Source organism: Squalius cephalus, assembly GCF_949319135.1.
Source record: "Squalius cephalus genome assembly, chromosome: 19".
In the NCBI taxonomy this organism is placed as follows: Eukaryota; Metazoa; Chordata; class Actinopteri; order Cypriniformes; family Leuciscidae; genus Squalius; species Squalius cephalus.
Genome location: NC_137140.1, coordinates 35,039,762 through 35,059,812, shown reverse-complemented (window position 1 = coordinate 35,059,812; position 20,051 = coordinate 35,039,762). Strand labels below are relative to the sequence as shown.

The 20,051-nt window shown below is 37.5% G+C and overlaps 2 protein-coding genes across 10 annotated transcripts in view; both read left to right on the top strand.

Moving 5' to 3' along the window:
• Positions 1-6,129, top strand: part of dlg5b.1 (discs, large homolog 5b, tandem duplicate 1) — a 46,782-nt gene extending 40,653 nt beyond the window's left edge. For both annotated transcript variants that reach the window (XM_079851156.1, XM_079851157.1), the window contains 4 exons: positions 1,641-1,768; positions 2,761-2,870; positions 4,482-4,591; positions 4,687-6,129. In XM_079851156.1, the coding sequence (XP_079707282.1) occupies positions 1,641-1,768; positions 2,761-2,870; positions 4,482-4,591; positions 4,687-4,790 (452 nt within the window). In that variant the 3' untranslated portion in view covers positions 4,791-6,129. The remainder of the gene's footprint in view (positions 1-1,640; positions 1,769-2,760; positions 2,871-4,481; positions 4,592-4,686) is intronic.
• A 1,686-nt stretch (positions 6,130-7,815) lies between these two features.
• The window catches only part of kcnma1b (potassium large conductance calcium-activated channel, subfamily M, alpha member 1b), a 99,850-nt gene continuing 87,614 nt past the window's right edge, over positions 7,816-20,051 (top strand). For 4 of the 8 annotated variants that reach the window (XM_079851166.1, XM_079851164.1, XM_079851162.1 and 1 more), the window contains exon 1: positions 7,818-8,793. In XM_079851166.1, the coding sequence (XP_079707292.1) occupies positions 8,500-8,793 (294 nt within the window). In that variant the 5' untranslated portion in view covers positions 7,818-8,499. Of the gene's footprint in view, positions 8,794-20,051 lie in introns of all 8 variants that reach the window. The other 4 variants (XM_079851165.1, XM_079851163.1, XM_079851159.1 and 1 more) reach the window with 3 other exon arrangements.

Sequence of the window (20,051 nt, the reverse complement as noted above, 5' to 3'; positions counted from 1 at the left end):
CGGCTTAAATACAAACCAAGTCCAAATAATGGATGTTGCACGGATCTTTTACACCAGCTTTCACTTTCAGCCGTGTTTACTTAAGATGACGACTAATATGATGCGTTGCAGCCGGGTGTTCCTCGCGGCCGCGGGTAGATTGCGTCATCATAGCTTGTGTAGCTTGAGCCAGCTCCCAACGTTCCCAACCCAACTTGGAGAATAGATTAACGGCGATATTTTTTTTATCGCGCGATAAGAGTCTCGCGTTAACGCAGCGCGTTAACGCCGATAACGGCCCACCACTATTTAAAATGTAATTTATTTTTGTGATGCAAAGCTGAATTTTCATCAGCAAGTACTCCAGTCTGGTGTCTTATGATCCTTCAGAAATCACTCTAATATGATGATTTGATACTCAGTTATTATCAATGATGGAAACAGTTGTGCTGTTTAATATATTTTTTTGGAATACTTTTTTCAGGATTCATTGATGAGTAAAACGTTAACAGCATTTATTCATAAAAACAGCATTTATTCAAAATAAAAACATTTCTAACAATATAAATCGTTACCATCACCTTTTATCAATTTAACGCATCCTTGTTGAATTAAAGTACTAATTTCTTAAAAGAAAATAGTTATTGTTCCCAAACTTTTGAACGGTAGTGTATATTGTTATAAAAGATTTCTATTCTAAATAAATACAGTTCTTTTTAACTTTTTATTCATCAAATAATCCTGAAAAAAGTATCTCAGGTTATAAAAAAAATATTAAGCAGCACAACTGTTTCCAACATTGATCATAAATCATCATATTAGAATGATTTCTGAAGGATCATAAGACACCAAAGACTGGAGTACTTGCTGATGAAAATTCAGCTTTGCATCACAAAAATAAATTACATTTTAAAGTATATTAAAAAAGAGAACCATTATTTTAAATTGTAATAATATTTCATAATATTACTGTTTTTTTTTTTTTTTTTTTTTTTTTAACTGCAGGCTTGATGAGCATAAGAGACTTCTTTCAAAAACATTAAAAATAGTAATGTTTCCAAACTTTTGACTGGTACTGTATATAGAAAAACAATCATTTTCAACCCTCTTGTCTGAAACGATTGTTTTTTTTAAGGCGTGTCAGTAAAAAAACGGGCACTGTTCTGATTGGCTAAAGTCATTAGATGGGAAACGGGATCAATGGCGACTCGCTATTGCAAGCGAGTAAGTGTTTTGATAACATTATCCACATAAAGCCATCATTTACAGACAAAGCATTATGAAATCATTTCCTTATGGTTAGTGATGCAGCTTCTGTCAGATCCACTACAGTCGCTGCTTTATCCGTCATCAAACTGTGCCTCGTTTACAACACTGTCAAATGCTCCGAACAAACATATAGTCCTCCAACCTGCTTTGGGATGCCATTAAAATAAACCATACAGACACACAAATCCCACAGTATCCAAACAAGCCGTTTTTGGAGCTTGAAAGAAAGCTAAGAAACTTGCCGGATATTTTTCTATGGTACAAAGACCTGTTGTATGTCAAAGATCAAAACACAATGTAATGTCATGACCCCTTTAAAACACTCACCGCATCTTTAGCAGGACTGAGTTCTCACGTTTGCCGCTTCATCATATTCTCTTGGCTTTGTTCAGAGGGGATGAAGGCGACCCAGCAGGCCATTGAGCGCGGCGTCAAAGACTGTCTCTTCATCGATTACAGGCGCAGGAGCGGACACTTCGACGTCACCACTGTGGCCTCCATTAAAGAGATCACAGAGAAGGTGAGAGAGACCTCAGACTCGGGTCCTGTCGGGTTTCAGTCCGTCTCAATCTGAACTGATTTCAGCAATATGTTATGTTTTGCTTAAAGACAAAGAAGCGTATTATGGACTAATGTAAAAGTAGTGACTAATTTAATTTAAAAGGAGAATCCCCTCTAATGAGAAAACTCAAAATTCAAACATCTGGAAACGTTAAGAAGAATAAATGAATACATTGCATGAAAAGTATCTGATAAATTAATAAATATATATAAATGACAAATGTAACAAAACAGTAAAAAATGAGGAAATTCGTCATTAAATCATTGTTTCAATACCAAAAAAATCTTAATGGTTCTAAACCAATTCTTTAAAATTTTATTTTATTTAGGGCTGTCAAACGATTAATCGCGATTAATCGCATCCAAAATAAAAGTTTGTGTTTACATAATATATGTGTGTGTACGGTGTATAATTATTTTCTATATATAAATACACACACATGCATGTATATATTTAAGAAATATTTGCATGTATATACTGTGTATATATAATTTATATTATATATAAATATTTTATATATAAATAACACATTTTTCTTAAATATATATATGCATGTGTGTGTATTTATATATAGAAAATAATTATACTCCATACACACACATATATTATGCAAACACAAACTTTTATTTTGGATGCGATTAATTGTTTGACAGCCCAAATTTTATTCGTTAAAATAAATATTTACTATATATACAATATGTGTACATCCACAATATAATAAATGTGTGTGTATATATGTAATGTGGTACAATGAAACATTAATGTAGCTGTAATGCATGTAGTATATAGTTAATTATTAATAATATTTTTATTCTCTCTCTCTCTACAATATATTATAAAAATAGAATAAATATAATGTTACAGTAAAATAGATATAGTATATAGTAATATCATAAATGTCATTGTTCACCGTCTCTCTGCTGAGGTCACGCTGTCTCTCTGTCTCTCAGGAGTGTCACTGTCTGCTGGACATCGCTCCTCACGCCATCGAGCGCCTGCACGTCGTGAACATTTACCCCATCGTCATATTCGTACGGTACAGAAACGCCAAGCAGATCAAGTAAGTGACGTCACGTCTGCCTTTAGATGCTTGCTGGACAAATGCTCATCTCTAATTCATCCTGAACGGCTGTTTTTCCTCTGGTTATGCAGTATTAATGTATCTCGTCACATTCAGTAATATTGCATCTTTATATTGCATTGACAACACAATGTCTGATTCTTTATCGCATGACTCTATCGAGTCGGTTCTTTATGAAAACGAATCAGTCTGATGAGTCGCTCTACTAAAGCCACACTGAGCTCAATGAATCATTGATTACTGCAATAGCGACTCCTAGCAGGGTTCGTACACGGTGCTTAATGTGCTTGAATTTGTCTTTTTGAAATGTAAGTCCTGGGAAATCCTTGAAAACAGCCATATTTCTGAAGAGGAGCTTGAATTTCTTTCGAGAAAATATAATCGTTTCAAAATGAACGCTGCAGTCCGTCTGAGATATAGAGCTATGAGCATGATATTAAGTTTATGATGAGTATATAATACAACTTTCATTCTTCAGGTCAATCATATGTTCATGGAAAACAATCAGTTTCAATATCCTTTCAATGTTTACGGGGATTTCCCATTCCTGAGCGCTGGTCAATGGATTGATCTCTATGAAGTGAAACGTCAGATACCATATATGGGCCATTCTACAGAATTGGTTCAAAGTCAGAGTTGGAAACGTCTTGAGAAAAATGTCTTTTTCCACAAATTTTGTATGTATGCAAATTGTATAATATCCAAGGTAGACATTTCTAGTAATTGCACAGTTAATTATCATATTGTATTTTCAGAAAGTTTTGGAAATATTTTTCCTCTCCCCAAATTTGTCACTACCGAAACACAATAATAAATAAGAAGGCTTATATTGACCTATTAATATTTTGTTTGCATTTACCTTTTTGCTATTTAAAAAAAAAAAGGTTTTCACAGGTAAATCAATAACAATTACAATTTTAACAATATTTCAAGTGTAATTTATAAGATTTGTTGTATTTTGAATCCAATTTTTCTTCATAAAAGGCATGAAGTTAATCATATATCATATAAAAATAAAATAAATGTTGTTGTTTTTTAACTTCACTTTTTAAAAGAAAACAAAAATATATTTTTAAAAACGCCAATGGACAAAAATAAACATTTCAATATCATTTTCACAAGTTGAAATTTAGGCGTTAGGGTTCGGGATAGCCACCTCCCAATTGAAAGTACCCAATAAATGATGGTTTTATATATATTAAGCTTACTGATATTTGAAATATTATTGTGGGATTCAATAGATAATAGAAGGATCTTTGTAAGCATCTAAAATGTGATTACTTAAATGCTTTTTAAATGTGTTTTTTGGTTGTGGGACAGCAGTTTGCACCAATTCTGTAGAATGACCCATATATGTAATTTGAATAAAAAAATAAAAATAATAATAAAGATATTGTTTAAGTTCTGATTGAAGTCCTTGAAATCCACAAAAGTAGTGCTTGAAAAGTCCTTGAATTTCATTTGACCGAATCTGCACGAACCCTATAGAAATCATCAGCTGTGCTTTCAAATGCATTTGACTAGTGTGCGGTTTGACAATAGTTGTGTGCCTGTACTCAGTGTGTGTGTGTGTGTGTGTTGTTGACTCAGGGAGCAGAAAGACCCTGTGTATCTGCGGGACAAAGTGTCACAAAAACATTCCAAAGAGCAGTTTGAGTCGGCGCAGAGGATCGAACAAGACTACAGCAAATACTTCACAGGTCTGAGACACACACACACACACATTTCCACGTTTGACGCACATGTGACGACGACGTGTCAGTGTGTGACTTGTGTTGGTGCTGTTCTGATGCAGGTGTCGTCCAGGCCGGCAGTCTGTCCAACATATGCACTCAGATCATGGCCATCGTGGACCAGGAGCAGAACAAAGTCCTGTGGATTCCTGACGGGAGCACGTGAAGAAAGGCAGAAACACACACATCTTTCACAATAACTGCAATCTCACACTGGTTCAACACTCCACTGCTGTAGGGCTGGGCTCTCATTCAAGATTAAGCGTTTAATATTATATATTATTTGGTCATCTGATTGGAGGATTAGTTTGCATCATCACTCGCAGAATGCTCATTTTGTAATTTTCTGTAAATATGGCTGTTTATTAGTTCTGGCCCAGCCCTGAACAAACTCTCAGGCGACGATCACACCAGTTAAGTGTCGTTTGCGACGTGAGCGAGCAGCAATATCATGTTTTCTCTGTGGTAACACTAATTTATGAGGGCTTTCATGTAGTTCTTCATGTTTACAGAGTTGTTACATGTTACTTGAACGTTTAACTTCATGCATCTGTCTGATCCAAGCTAGTTCGACACGGACGCTCAACTTTACGGTTAAAAATACTGACTGTTAGGTGTGTTTTCTGATCGCTGTGTTAAAGGATTCGTTCACCTGTCAGTGCAGATGTTTAGCGGGATGTTTGCACACGCTGATCGCGGACGCGCTGGAAATCCTCAGAACAGCGCAGAAGCATCATAAAATAATGCGTTTGAAAGGGGTTTTCTCACTCAAAGCTGTCATGAATCAGGAGACAGTGCACGAGTTTGTGATGTTCGACAGCGTTCGTCTACATTGCATGGAAAAGAGCAGCGGGAACTTTGAAACGACAGGCGTTTTCGGGTGAACCATTCCTTTAAACTTCAATGTAGCAGTTTCTTTATTTCATTTTCTTGTACGTGTACTTTTTTTTATTATTTAAATGAGCGATGCAATAATCTGCTGCATGATCATTTTTACTATATGCTCTGATTATTTTTACTGTCCGGTTCGTTTTTTTAACTCTAATTTAAATGTGTTTTGTAGGCTTGATAGTGCTTGTATCCTCTTCAGAAACACATGTGCCAAAGGGTTTCCTCTGCTTCGCCTGTATTTTGCACTTGAGTTCAATGGAAAGGTGGACACAAACTACTTTATTAATCCCAGACGCGAGATTGAGCAATCCTCGTTCAGGAATAGTTAGTTAATCCTCTCTGTAGTGAAACTCAGAGCTTTGGTACTACACTAGCCTTCCTGTTTACCTTAGCCACAGTGACATCACTTCCTTTCTGACCCCCCCGATGACCAATGAAACGAGTCGCCTGGTTTAGCTGCTTCAACATCACGTCATGTTCATCATCATAACTCTGGTGTCTGTGTTTGTAGCTGGAAACAAACCCACGTAATTCCATTTAAAATAGTTTTCCATTATGTTTTATAATTGTATAACACATTGGTACTGCCACATTAAAGAATCCTATGACAAAAACATGATTTTTGTAATTGTTACATTAATAAAGTCTAAATTAAGCACTGCTGTTTAAATGTAATTTCTTCTTTTAGCAATTTGAGTCTGTATGTTTTCAGTTCATGGAGACGTCATGGAAAACCTGGGACTATAAGGAATTTAAAATTTTATAGGAATCTGTGGTGTTTTCATATATGGGATAATATGGTTTGAAGTTCCTGTGAGGAGTCACCAGATGGCGTCATATCCTCCTTCAGTGTGATCGTCATCATGAGGGTTATATAAACATCAAATATCAGGTGAAATGTTATTTCTGGACGATGAAAATATCAGATGGCAGAATGAAGATTATTTGTTTTCATGCAAAACAGCTCATGCTGATGCAAATGTGGCTTAAAGGAATTTTTATTTTCAAATCTCACTTTTATTTTTAGTAACTTTTCCAGTGAGCTTTTGTAAATGTATTTGCGTCCTTGTGTGGAATATTAGGTGTTTTTTTTTCAACAGATTCCTGATTTTGCTTTATTTTTGCTAGAAGTGTGTGGATTCAGATGGAGAAACTCTTCAATGATGGGCATATATGGAATAAAATCTGAAAAGTAATACATTTAAGATATATGTTAAACAATATAACGCATGAAGGTCTGGTGGTGTGCAATAATTCATCATGTTTTTATGATGTGAAACCTTTACTATGTTAATCAATAACCACACTATCCTCGAAAATACCATGCTGTGGTTATGAGGGTGGGGAGGGTGGGGAGGGGAGGGGAGGGGAGGGGAGGGGGGGGGGGGGGGCAATATGAATGACGTTAACAATGAAAAACAACTGATTATTGATTGACAAACTTGTCAATGCTCTTAATTTTAAAGGCATAGAAATGTACCATTATGCCACATTTCAATATAAAAAATGGGGGAAAAGTGATTTTAAAAGTGTGTGTGTGTGTATACAGTACCGGTCAAAAGTTTGGGGTCAGAAATTTGTTTTCTTTCTTTTTTTTTTTAAAGAAATTAATACTTTTATTCAACAAGGATGTTAAATTGATAAAAAGTGATAGTAAATATTTATATTGTTAGAAAAGATCAAACTTTTGAACGGTAGTGTGTATTGGTACAAAAATTTTCTGTTTTAAATATCCTAATGAATCCCGAAAAAAGTTAAATAAAGCAACACAACTGTTTCCAACATTGATAATAAATCATCATATTATACTGATTTCTGAAGGATCATGTGACACTGAAGACTGGAGTAATGATGCTGAACATTCAGCTTTGATCACAGGAATAAATCATGAAATATAAAGTATATTCAAATAGAAAACCATTATTTTAAATTGTAATATTTCACAATAGCACAGTTTTTTTTCCTGATCAAATAAATGCAGGCTTGATGAGCATAAGAGACTTATCTCAAAAACATTAAAAATAGTAATATTTCCAAACTTTTGATCGGTACTGTATACAGTGCGTGAATTAATAACTTTCGCGCTACTTTTTCAGTTGGTCTCGCGCATCACAAATGTTTAATTAACTATGTTAAATACATTTTAAACTAAAGCGCAATGTTTTGTGATTACATTTGTGTTGTGTACGTGAATAATAATTTGATAAACAATGAGAGCAGATTTGCATGTTTTTTCTTCTTCTCGATACACCACTCGTCATAACACTGTTGCCATGGTTACGTTCTCGGGCTAAAGCGCTTCGCTCGTGCCAATTTAGCGCTCTGACTAACTTGAAATCGTACTTTTTATGGTGACTGAAGCGTTTTGAATATTTAGCCAGTATTTAAGCGCCCACCCCCTCACATAATTCGCCCACGACAATAGATGATATTTTTTTTGAAGCTCGACAGATGTCTGTAAAATAGGAGCGACTGATGGATGTTAGGACTATTCGCTGGGTTTTGGAGACGTTTTGACGGGCATCAGACCGACTGACTCCGCCCTCCGGACTCCGGTACCTGTAAATCTGCCCTGAACTCGCCGGATGAATAGACCGGAGCTGAACGCAACACGTTACCGAATGAGCGCGAGGTGATTAGACCGCAGTCTGTCCATCATCAGAAAGCGCACGGGAGATCAGCGTTAGACGGTCACGCAGGCTTTAAATCGTGGGAATGTTTTTTTAAATATTTTTTATCATGATTAAATATCCCCAGCACGACCTCGTTTAAAGACGCACCGACGCTTTTAGAGGAGTAGTGCGTTTTGAGGACGACTTTTCAACTGCGCGTTAGTGGTTGCGTGGAGAACCGAAGAGCGGGCGAGAGCGGAGAGCGGAGCGGGAGGAGAGTGCGCGCACACGGGCACACTCGCGGGGTGTCCGCCCTGACCAACATGGCTGATCATCAGGTGTGGGGCGCTGAAATCAACAGAAAGACGCTCGATGCTCCCCACTGAAGAAGATGAAGATAACGACGGTGATGAGAAGCAGCTCTCCACAGTAATGACCTATCCAATCGAGCATTCAAAAGCGGGTCCGTCCTCGGTTCGGAAGATGGATGTGATCATCCCGTACACCTCCGACGTGCCCTGTGACCCTGTGAACGGCCAGCGGATGTGGTGGGCTTTCCTCGCCTCCTCCATGGTCACTTTCTTTGGGGGTCTCTTCATCATCCTGCTGTGGAGGACTCTCAAGTACCTGTGGAGGGTGTGCTGCCACTGCAAGGGGAAAAAGAAGGTAAATGACACCTGTTTCTGGGTCAAAAGTTTGGGCAGCCTTCACAGATGTTATCACTCAGGATCTAAAAACCCTTGTTATCTGAATACTGAAGACAAACACATTTGCAGACGAACTGGTTAAAAAAACAATGGTGTGTTTTTTTATTACCCCAACCACATATTGGGTTATATAAAAATTTGTTGGGTCATTTTTTACGTCGTTGAGTTATTTTTAGTTACAGCCCAGAAGTTGGTTCCCGCCCTTATGGTTCAAATTTTAACGGTCTGGTGACAGTCAACGGACTCACACAATAAAAATACAGTTATAAATAGTATAGCTGCTAGCAGCAATTATCGGGGTTCAAGCACATTAAGGCCTTTAAGCACATTTGTAAAATGTATTTATTTAGCAATTAGCCACTTGGATCATCATAGTTGTAAAACATAATTTACAGCCAATAGGGGTTATGCGGGACGCCCAACGTTCGCACCGGAAAACAGGTATAAGCATTTCCGGTTAGCACTACCGTATGCATCTGCAGCAGTAGGTGATCTCTGAGGTAACTTATTTTTCGCTTTTTTAGAATACAATTCTTATTTCTATTTTAATTAAAATGTCACGAATGCTTAAGTATCAGAAAAAAAAATTTATATAAAAAAATAAAATGCAGTCTTCATTTGATTGTTTTAATCGTCTGCAAGCAAATATAAAAGGTTAAACTACTATGATAGCATACAAGTCTAAACTAACTTACTGATAGTTAGCTAACTCTACATCGGGTGCCATTAGCAAAAGCTACATATACTAACTTACATACCTTCATAATCATGAATAAATGAGGAGGCGTAAAAACTTAAATCCTTTATCTAACGGAGTACTCGGGGCTCTGGAAGTCCGTTTGGCAATACGATGTACATCTGAAATGGATAGAATGGGTAGCTCCTGTAAACACCGGCTATAAAAGGTCGCCATTCCTACGCTGTGTTTACCTCAGTAGCTGACGACCGGAAGTAGTTATATCTGTTTTGTAGAACCCGGAAGTATGTTGCGCATAACCCCTATACAGGCAATTTACTAAGGAAATATAGCAGACTTAAAGCTTTTTAATAGTTATCGAGGTTGAGCCAAAAACCTTGGACTATTTTTGCGAAAGTAGGTTTTTAAATTAATAATTTCCAATATTTACCGAACTGTTTGATTGACAGCGGTGGTCCTAGAGGCAAAGTTCTGACAGCCGCTCGAACTTCATTGGCCAACAGCGGACATGTTTTTCAAGATGTGCTCGAAGACAATCGAGGCACCTTGTACAAAGATACCGCGTGCCAGTTTTCAAGTCAATCGGACTGACTGTTGCGTAGCTAGCTATAGCTGTTTTCCTTTTTTTTATTATTTATTTTACAGCGCCACCAAGTGGCCAGACGCCTTTTTCACGTGACCACAGACCGAGCCCATACATAGGTGTACCGAGTTTGGAGAAATGATCTCATTCTGTTCAAGATGGATATCTGTTTTTGTAAAAGTGGCCACGGCCACTTCGAACATATTGGCGTACCATCATGGATGTGGAGAAATTTAGACTTTTATTTGATAATTATGACAATCAGACTCCAGAGAATCTTTCTGCACTAGTTTGCTTCTGATGGGGTGAAAAACCTTGTGCTAGTTCACAAAAGTAGGTTTTTCCAAAAAAAAGGTTTAGGAGTTATGAGCCATTACATACTTTTGATAGCTGTAGCGCCCCCGTCAGGCCGATTGGGGCAAGACTTGGTGAAGTTGGAGATGGTGTGAGTACTACCAAAGACTATAGAATAACACAAGACTCGTCACTCGTATTGCTTTGAATAGGGAAAAGTGCAATGCGGAATAAGTCCCGCCTTCTAAGTGAGAGCCAATCGCTGATTGGTAAAGTCAGTGAGTCACTGCATGAATTGGATGTTTCCCCATTCAAAAAGATGCATTTCAAAGAGAGGAGCTTCAAAGATGGCCGCCGAGTGAAATTGTTTAATGGGACTTTGGTACTACAATCCATCAAAGTTTCAAGTCTCCACGACTTACAGTTTGGACTTCGCAATCACTTTTATGGAAGAATGCTGATCCTTGGAAATTCTAACAATTACAATAGGGTTTCAGCGCTATGCTTCGTGCTTGAACCCCTTATATATGTTTTAAATATGTCAAAGAAGTGCTCATCACGCGTTCCTCCTTAAATAGTGTTTAAAATCACCTCATAAAGAAAGAAGAGGCTCAAATACAAGAGTTTTCATTCTTGACTCTACATCATATTTGTGCTGCTTCAGAGTTTACATCTCTTTACTATTACAGTATTTTAAAGTGGGAAACAGTCAGAATAAAGAATGAGTGGACGTCAAGCACATTTAATTTAATAATGTATGGAAAATAATTCACTGATGGTCCTTTATCTTCTAGCTCATCTTTTGGAGGTCTGGACACATGCTGTTAAAATATAAACCATGAATTCACTAGAAGTCGCTCTGGATTGAAGTGTCTGCCAATTGTGTGCATAATGTAATTTTTTGCTCACCAAATTGTAAAACGCAATGTGAACAAAGTCTTGAAGCCTGAAGGGGTTTGTTCAGGTCTTATGTCATTAGAAAAGACAAGATTGAAAGCTGTGTTTTTGCTAGTCGTTCTAAAGGATTTCTAGGCAGTTGCCAGACATTTGTTCCTGGAAAAGTGTTTTTTTTTTTTGTCCACCAGCAGCTGTAAGAGATAAAATCAACATGAAACACTGTTTTCACAGCCCAGTTTACATTCATAATGGATATTTGTTAGAAAATAATGCAGGGCGGCGCTTGATTTTATCCATGTGCAATTGATTGGATGGTGAAAAGTGTCTGCATTTGACATATAAATAAAGATAATAGTCATTGATGCTGTCGGCTAGAACAAAAAGTCTTTTCAGAGGTGGAAAAACAAACTTTTGTTTCTTTGTAATGACATCCGCCGTTATATCTTTCACACAGTAGGAAAAAGGCTCTGTTTTGATTTCATGTTGACTTTAGATATTAGAAACCGCTTCAGGAACTGGAACACACACTGCGATTTTATGGACTTGACAATGTTCTTGTTTTGTTTGTTGCTCTGTCTAAACAATTATTGAAGACTAATGAGTGATTTTTAAGCAATCTATTTGAGTATAACCTGTCGTGCAGTCACACCTGTAGCTGCATGAATGCTGGGGGTTTGATAGGAACACAGAGAGAGAAGAGAGTGTTCTGTTAGCAGAGACGTACGAGAGCTTTGCTTGCGTCTTTTCCCATGTTTGACGTGGAGCCAGTGGTCAGGAATAGGTTGAGTTTTTACTGCCATTGTGTAGTCTGCCCACACACACACACACACACCACCCACCACACGCCACACACACATACACAGCTGTTGCTTTCATTACAGGCCTGTCAAACATAGTTGTGTTCATTCTGCAAGAGATTTCAGGAAGCCTTTTTCTCCGTTCCACTGAAACACACGACTCTGAATTAACCGGTCGATTGAAAGTCAACATGATATCAATATATATTAACTCTGCGTATTTTCTTAATACATGTTCCTTGTCTTGGTGTGATTGAATCATATGTAGCCGCGTTCCCATTACCCTTCAAATTGCGCAAATTGAAATTGCGAATTGAAGATACGCCCAATGGAAACACGTCAATTTCGCAAAAACTCCCATTTATCGCATGAGGGGGTTTTTCAGGCAATTCGAAAAATAAATATTTCACAAAACTGCAATGGAAACAGTTTTTGCGCATTTACAGGTCACCTGACGTAGATGACGCGGTGTGTGTTTGGACAGAATACGAGACAGAGTTCTTTATTAAATTCATATAAGACAAAAGAATTACAGGAATAATGGATTCTAAACCTCAAATAAATGCCACGATCAAGACCTCGAAGCAGATCTGAGGGAGAAACACCCAGAAACTCCTCATATGAGTCGCTCACAAGTATAATAAGGGTCGTTCCTCACCATTAATGCTTGGAAAACACACATACATCTCCTTCCATTAATAATAATGGCCAGTGCAGTGGCTGGGATACAGTACATAAACCCACCAACGTCCGTTGCCATGATTTTTGGAATGATTTTACTTATCGCGAGAGGAAGTTTTAGTTGCATAACATCAGTTAATGGAAACGCTGTGATTTCGCAATAGTTTTTTGTCGACATTTAGAAAAAATCGCAAAAGTTTTGTGCAAATCTGTAATGGAAACGCACCTTGTGACTGTTCTGAATTGTGACGTCAAATATAGGCTATACCATTGTGAGGTTATGTTTAGGAGTTGGTTCAGGGATAGTACCTAGTTAATGCAAATACTATAAGTACATAGTATGTACATGACAAACAGGACAGGATAATAAAGTGCTACCGACATTAGCTATGTTTCAACCCATCCACCTATTTTTTCATGCGAATTTTGGAATATCGCATTTAAAAATGCAGGATGGAAACAGCCAAAACTAATGCCAAGAAATTCCGAAAATGCGCATATAAATGTGTGCACTCAATTGAGGCAGATAATTTATTTTATCCGATAAGAAAACGTGCATGAACTACGATGGAAACACATTTACCTAATAAATCCCTCAATGTGCAACACAAAACTCACATGACTTTGCCTCACCAGAGGCTGTGATTGGATAACTGGACTAACTAGCGGACCAATCGGATCGCAGCATCGTTCGGAAAAGCCTGAAATCAGAATGATTTTGTAAACTGTCTCACACGATTGCGTTCCCAAACACCAGCATCCGAACGCGAGATCACATGACAGCGTTTATCTGACGCTCTGAGACGAAACTCATTTATTGTAGGAAAGAAGAGCCACAGTTTCTTCCCTGATTGCAGCTACTTCCATTTTTATCACTTCAGTTTCCCAGGAAGTGACGATTTTGTTCTCTTGAACACATGGGAAGGAAACGCTGCTTCATTTGCAGATGTTTTATGCCATATTTCAATTTTGTGTACAAGTTAAATTCACATCTTTTGGATGGAGACTGTTATTAAAGGATGTGTCCTGAATAGTATTCAGTCATGGGATCAGTCATTTTCTTTAAACTTTGCATTTGCTTCCCCAAAATCCCCAAAACATTGTAATATTTGTGATTTTAATTTGATCTATTCAAAATATAATTTCTATATATATAATATTTCTATTGACTTCTAAGTTAAATATGAGCTGCATGGTTCTTCATCGTCCACACGTCCACTGTTCTTAAAGTGATAGTTCACCCTAAAATTATAATTCTGATATTATTACTTGCCCTCATATTATTCCAGACCTTGTTCCTGATGATCTCACTGCGTTTTGAATTATGGGAGGCACTTCCGGTTTGGGGAACTTCCATTCAAAAAGGCTGAAACAAATCATTTCAAATCATAAGGTTGCCCTACAAATAAAGATGATCCGTCAATTTCCCTTCATGATTTATTTTCAGACATCATGAGAATAACGTAGCACTTGGTATTTTAACATGACATGTTATAACAAGAATATCTATGGCAAGAGCTCTTCACTTTCTTTTCCTCGTGATTATTTTCTTTTTTCCCTTTGCAATTCGCTGTAAAAGTATGAAAAAGGCCAACATGTCCTGCACATCTGTGGTCTATTCTCCCGGATTTAATTTACGATATATTCCATTAATAATTCACAGGAATGCACAAAGAATCTCTCGCTATTCTCCTCAAATCCTCACGTCTCTTTCCAGGTTTGTTTTCACAGGTAAATGCAGTTTATAATCTGTCAAAATGACGGAAATCACTTTGAAATAGTATCACGTAATGCTGAAGTTAATGAACATTTCTGATTAAGGCAACATAAGTTACATAATACAGATATATATTACTACAGTGATATCTAACCAAAAACACGTGCTTTTGGGGTTAATTTGATCTGTTGAAAGTACCTTGTTGATGCTTTTACACTTTTAAATTTACTTTTAGTGTTTGACATTAACATTAAAACAGCTTAACGGAAGTTACACCCATAATTCGCGTCATGGGGCGTAGGAATACGGTGGATAGCTTTATATCTTTTTCAGAACACAAAAGACGACATTGCTTTTCAATGGGGTCCAAAACAACATTGCCATTCAAAATACCTTCTTTTATGTTCCACAGGAGAAAGTCACACAGAATCGCAGTGACTTGAGGGCCAGTAAATGATGACAGAATGTACATTTATTTGGGTGAACTTAACACTTAATACTTGTCGAATATGTTTTTGTCCCACAGGGATTTACATCTGGCCGATCCAGTGAACGTAGCATTAGTTGAACCACTCGATCCGTCCATCTTTTCTCACTTACTCTGTTTTCATACATGCATCTTCCTCATTCAATCTGCCATGTCACTCTCCTATAGTGTGCGTGATTCAGATGCTTGTTGCTAAGCAACAGGCGGCATATTCATTATTGAGCTGGGAAATATCCCCTTATGTAATTGTGCTTTTCCAAAGACTACACACACACACACCTGTCAGAGTGTGTGATCGGCAGTGTGTTTTTATTCACCACAAACACATTTACATGCAGAATCTACAGGCGTCACACACACAATCTGAGCTGGAAATAGAAATCCACAGTCTGGTCTCAGTCTCCATCAGATGGGATAATGCTGATTACATTCTGATGTTCAACAGGATTCTGGTGTTTACTAATTAGTTTTGCCCGCGCATAATTAAAGCATTGATACGCATTATAAATCGCATGAAAAAAACACATGCAAAGGACACATTTTCATTTTATGATGGTTAAACTTTGCAATTACTCCGTGAATCACATGCGTTCCGAACCGGGAATCATGGATCAACGATCCCTATATTTGACTATATGTGACTCTCATGGATGTGCACATCGATATCAATGCTAAAACGATATATTGTACAGCCCTAATAATAATGTAACTTAATTATTAGAAACCATTTGTAGATTTTTTCCCGAAAAGCCCCATTATAAATGACAGCATGTAAAGCGTAGGAAGCAGCCTACATAGTCAGCTACCTTCTAAGGGGTCATTCATCAGTAGGTGCGTTTCCATTACAGACAGATTTGCGCAAAACTTTTGCAAAATTTATTATTATTTTTCTCTAAATGTCGACAAAAAACTATTGCGAAATGACGGCGTTTCCATTAACCGATGTTATGTGACTAAAACTTCATTTTTTCGTCTCGCGATAAGTAAAATCATTAAATTATAAACCATGGTAGGTTTTAGGGGTGGAACGGTACACAGAAGTCACGGTTCGGTTCATACCTCGGTTCATACATCACGGTTCGGTACAATGGAGGGAAAAGCAAAACAAAAATGCAGAAGGCTTGTGCGTGTCTCAGGCTGGACCACCAAAGGAAAATAAACTACTTAAGCCTTGTATTTTTTAAATAAGTTTTATTAATAAAGTAAAGGCATAGAACCAGTTTATTTGTAGTGCATTGACAATAGTTTTATATAATTAGTTTATTAATTAAATTAATAAAAAGACAAAAAGACCTTGAGATATGTTTGGTAATTGTAATTGTTTTCCTTAAAATTTTAATTAACAGTAACTTAAACACTTTGCAGTTTGAATGATGTCCTGTATAAACAAAATGACGGAGTATGTTTTTATGTTTCCACTGTTCGGTCGCGCCCGCGCCTCACACACACACGCACACAAATATAAGTAAACACTTTGCAACTTTTCGATCGCGCCCCTCTCTCTCTCTCTCTCTCTCTCTCTCTCTCTCGCTCTCTCTCTCTCTCTCACACACACACACACACACACACACACACACACACACACACACACTACATACTCCAGCATTGCAATCGCAGCCTGCAGAGCTAAGGCGGAGCTACAGATTAGGTGTCCCTAAAGAACCCGCGTATCTAACAGTAGTTCCGCATTACATTAATTAATTTGCACGCAAGTTTTATTTATTTTTATACCGTGTATTCTCCGTGTAAATTTATGCACCGAACCGTGACACCCGTACCGTACCGTTTCGGTTCAATACAAATACATGTACCGTTCCACCTCTAGTAGGTTTATGTACTAATCCCAGCCACTGCTCTAGCCATTATTATTAATGGAAGGAGACGTGTGTGTGTTTTCCAAGCATTAATGGTGAGGAACGACCCTTATTGTACTTTTGAGCGGCTCATATGAGGAGTATCTGGGTGTTTCTCCCTCAGATCTGCTTCCAGGTCTTGATCGTGGCATTTATTTGAGGTTTAGAATCCATTATTCCTGTAATTCTTTTGTCTTACATGAATTTAATAAAGAACTCTGTCTCGTATTCTGTCCAAACACACCGCGTCATCTACGTCAGGTGACTGTAAATGCGCAAAACTGTTTCCATTGCAGTTTTGCGATATACTCCTTTTTGAAAAACCACCTCATGCGAGCGTAAAAACCTTTTTGCGATAAATGGGAGTTTTTGCGAAATTGACGTGTTTCCATTGGGCGTATATTTCAATTCGCAATTTCAATTTGTGCAATTTGAAGGGTAATGGAAACGCGGCTAGTGTGGTTTTGCACTTTTTTTTAATGAGCGCTGTGTTTTTAGAAAGCCGCGAGATGCTGCAAAAGACGCAAACACAACGGTTCAAGGCACCCATCTAGTGTGTGCCGACACTGGAAAACATTGAAGCCCAGTGGACTGGGAAAACCAGCTCTGTGTGAACTGGCCCAAAGGCAGCATCATAACAACCAAAATAACCTCAACTCGCTGTGTTATACAGATAAGGCTTCTCATGTAAAACTGCGGTTACACACACACACACACACTGAGTGGCAGAAACACTGAGTGATAGCATTGCGAAACACACACAAAACACATCTAAAACGCTTTGAGATTCACTGTATAAATAGAGTTGACAAGAAATCTGAGGTGTATTTTTACACACTACCGAAGCTATTGATCGCTGAATTTTGGCGTAAAATCATACCCAATATATTATATTGAAATGACAGCTCATCAATTAAATATTTACCATCGTATATTCTGCATAATTGGATGTTTTTAAATAAACACTGAGAAAAGCGATGAAAGTTTCAGGGCTGGCCGATATGATGATATATATAACACTGATGTGAGTGATCACATGGATTCAGATCTACCTATTGTATTTATATTTACTTTATGTAAATAATAGTCAAATTTGATTTGACTAAATTCATGGCTGAATGTCAATATTCATGATCACTGGATCTTTAAGTTGTAAGGAACTCTATATCGAGTCCAACCTTTAGTTGAAACTGCTAATTGTTTGTTTTGCTGGTGTTTCCACTATTAAATCCCGTCACTCTCAGCTCTTCTGCCTCTCAGTCCGGCTGAGAAAGTGTCCTTCTATAGTCTGTTTTTATTAGTAGCCTTATTTTTATCATGTTATCTTTGATGAATCGTTTTTACTGATCTTGTTGCAGTGCATTCTGGGATTGTGTTCTCCATCAAGGATACCTTACTAGGTTATGGAGCCGGCTTGTTTGAGTTGAACAAAGTGTGTCGTCTGTGTGACGGAGAGGTTTATGTGCAGTCAGATAAACACAGATAAGATCAGTGTGTGTGTGTGTGTGTGTTCTCTGCAGCAGGTCGTCTCAGACACTCACATGGACAAACAAAGGCCGTCTGTTCACAGACACATTAACCACGTCTCTGTCCCAGAGTGCAGTGTTGGAGTCGGTCTGAGATCAGCTGCTGTGAAAAACTTCGTACGATGACCAAACACATTTTTATTTGATTTATTTAAGTGTAAAATTCACCTCAGTTCGTACAGAGCCACAGGAATTGCTCGCAAACCCTTCTAGTTTAGTTCAGTGTCAGTCAACGTGGTCTTTTGTGCGAGCAGAAACTGTTTGTCCAGCCACTGAGAGGAAACGAGGAGGAAGTCGGATAGACGCAGTTATTCCTGAACCGCAGAAACAGAGGAACAGAAGAAGTCTGACAAAGCTTGAGCCGTTTCTGTCTGTGGAAACACTCTATCCATCCATCCATCCATCAATCATTCTATCCATCCATCCATCCATCAATCATTCTATCCATCCATCCATCACTCTATCGTTCTATCTATCTATCTATCTATCTATCTATCTATCTATCTATCTATCTATCGTTCTATCGTTCTATCTATCGTTCTATCCATCCATCCATCCATCGATCGTTCTATCTATCTATCTATCTATCTATCTATCGTTCTATCTATCGTTCTGTCCATCCATCCATCCATCTATCGTTCTATCGATCGTTCTATCGATCGTTCTATCCATCCATCCATCCATTCATCCATCGTTCTATCTATCATTCTATCCATCGTTCTATCTATCTATAATACATCACACTTAATGTTAGATGTCTATCTATCTATCTATCGTTCTATCTATCGTTCTGTCCATCCATCCATCTTTCTATCTATCGTTCTATCTATCTATCTGTCATTCTATCTATAGTTCTATCTATCCATCGCTCTACCTATCTATCATTCTATCCATCGTTCTATCTATCTATCTATCTATCGTTCTGTCCATCCATCCATCCATCCCTCGTTCTATCCATCCATCCATCCATCGTTCTATCTATCATTCTATCTATAGTTCTATCTATCTATCCATTGTTCTATCATTCTATCTATCTATCTATCTATCTATCTATCGATCTATCTATCGTTCTATCTATCTATCTATCTATCTATCATTCTATCTATCGTTCTATCTATCTATCCATTGTTCTATCTATCTATCTATCTATCTATCTATCGTTCTATCTATCGTTCTATCTATCGTTCTATCTATCGTTCTATCTATCGTTCTATCTATCGTTCTATCTATCTATCATTCTATCTATAGTTCTATCTATCTATCCATTGTTCTATCTATCTATCTATCTATCTATCTATCTATCTATCTATCTATCTATCTATCTATCGTTCTATCGTTCTATCTATCGTTCTGTCCATCCATCCATCGTTCTATCGATCTATCGATCTATCTATCTATCTATCTATCTATCTATCTATCTATCTATCTATCTATCTATCTATCCATCGTTCTATCCATCCATCTATCTATCTATCTATCTATCTATCTATCGTTCTATCAATCTATCTATCCATCGTTCTATCTATCTATCTATCTATCTATCTATCTATCTATCTATCTATCTATCGTTCTATCTATCTATCGTTCTATCTATCTATCCATCGTTCTATCCATCGTTCTATCCATCGTTCTATCCATCTATCTATCCATCTATCTATCCATCTATCTATCCATCTATCTATCCA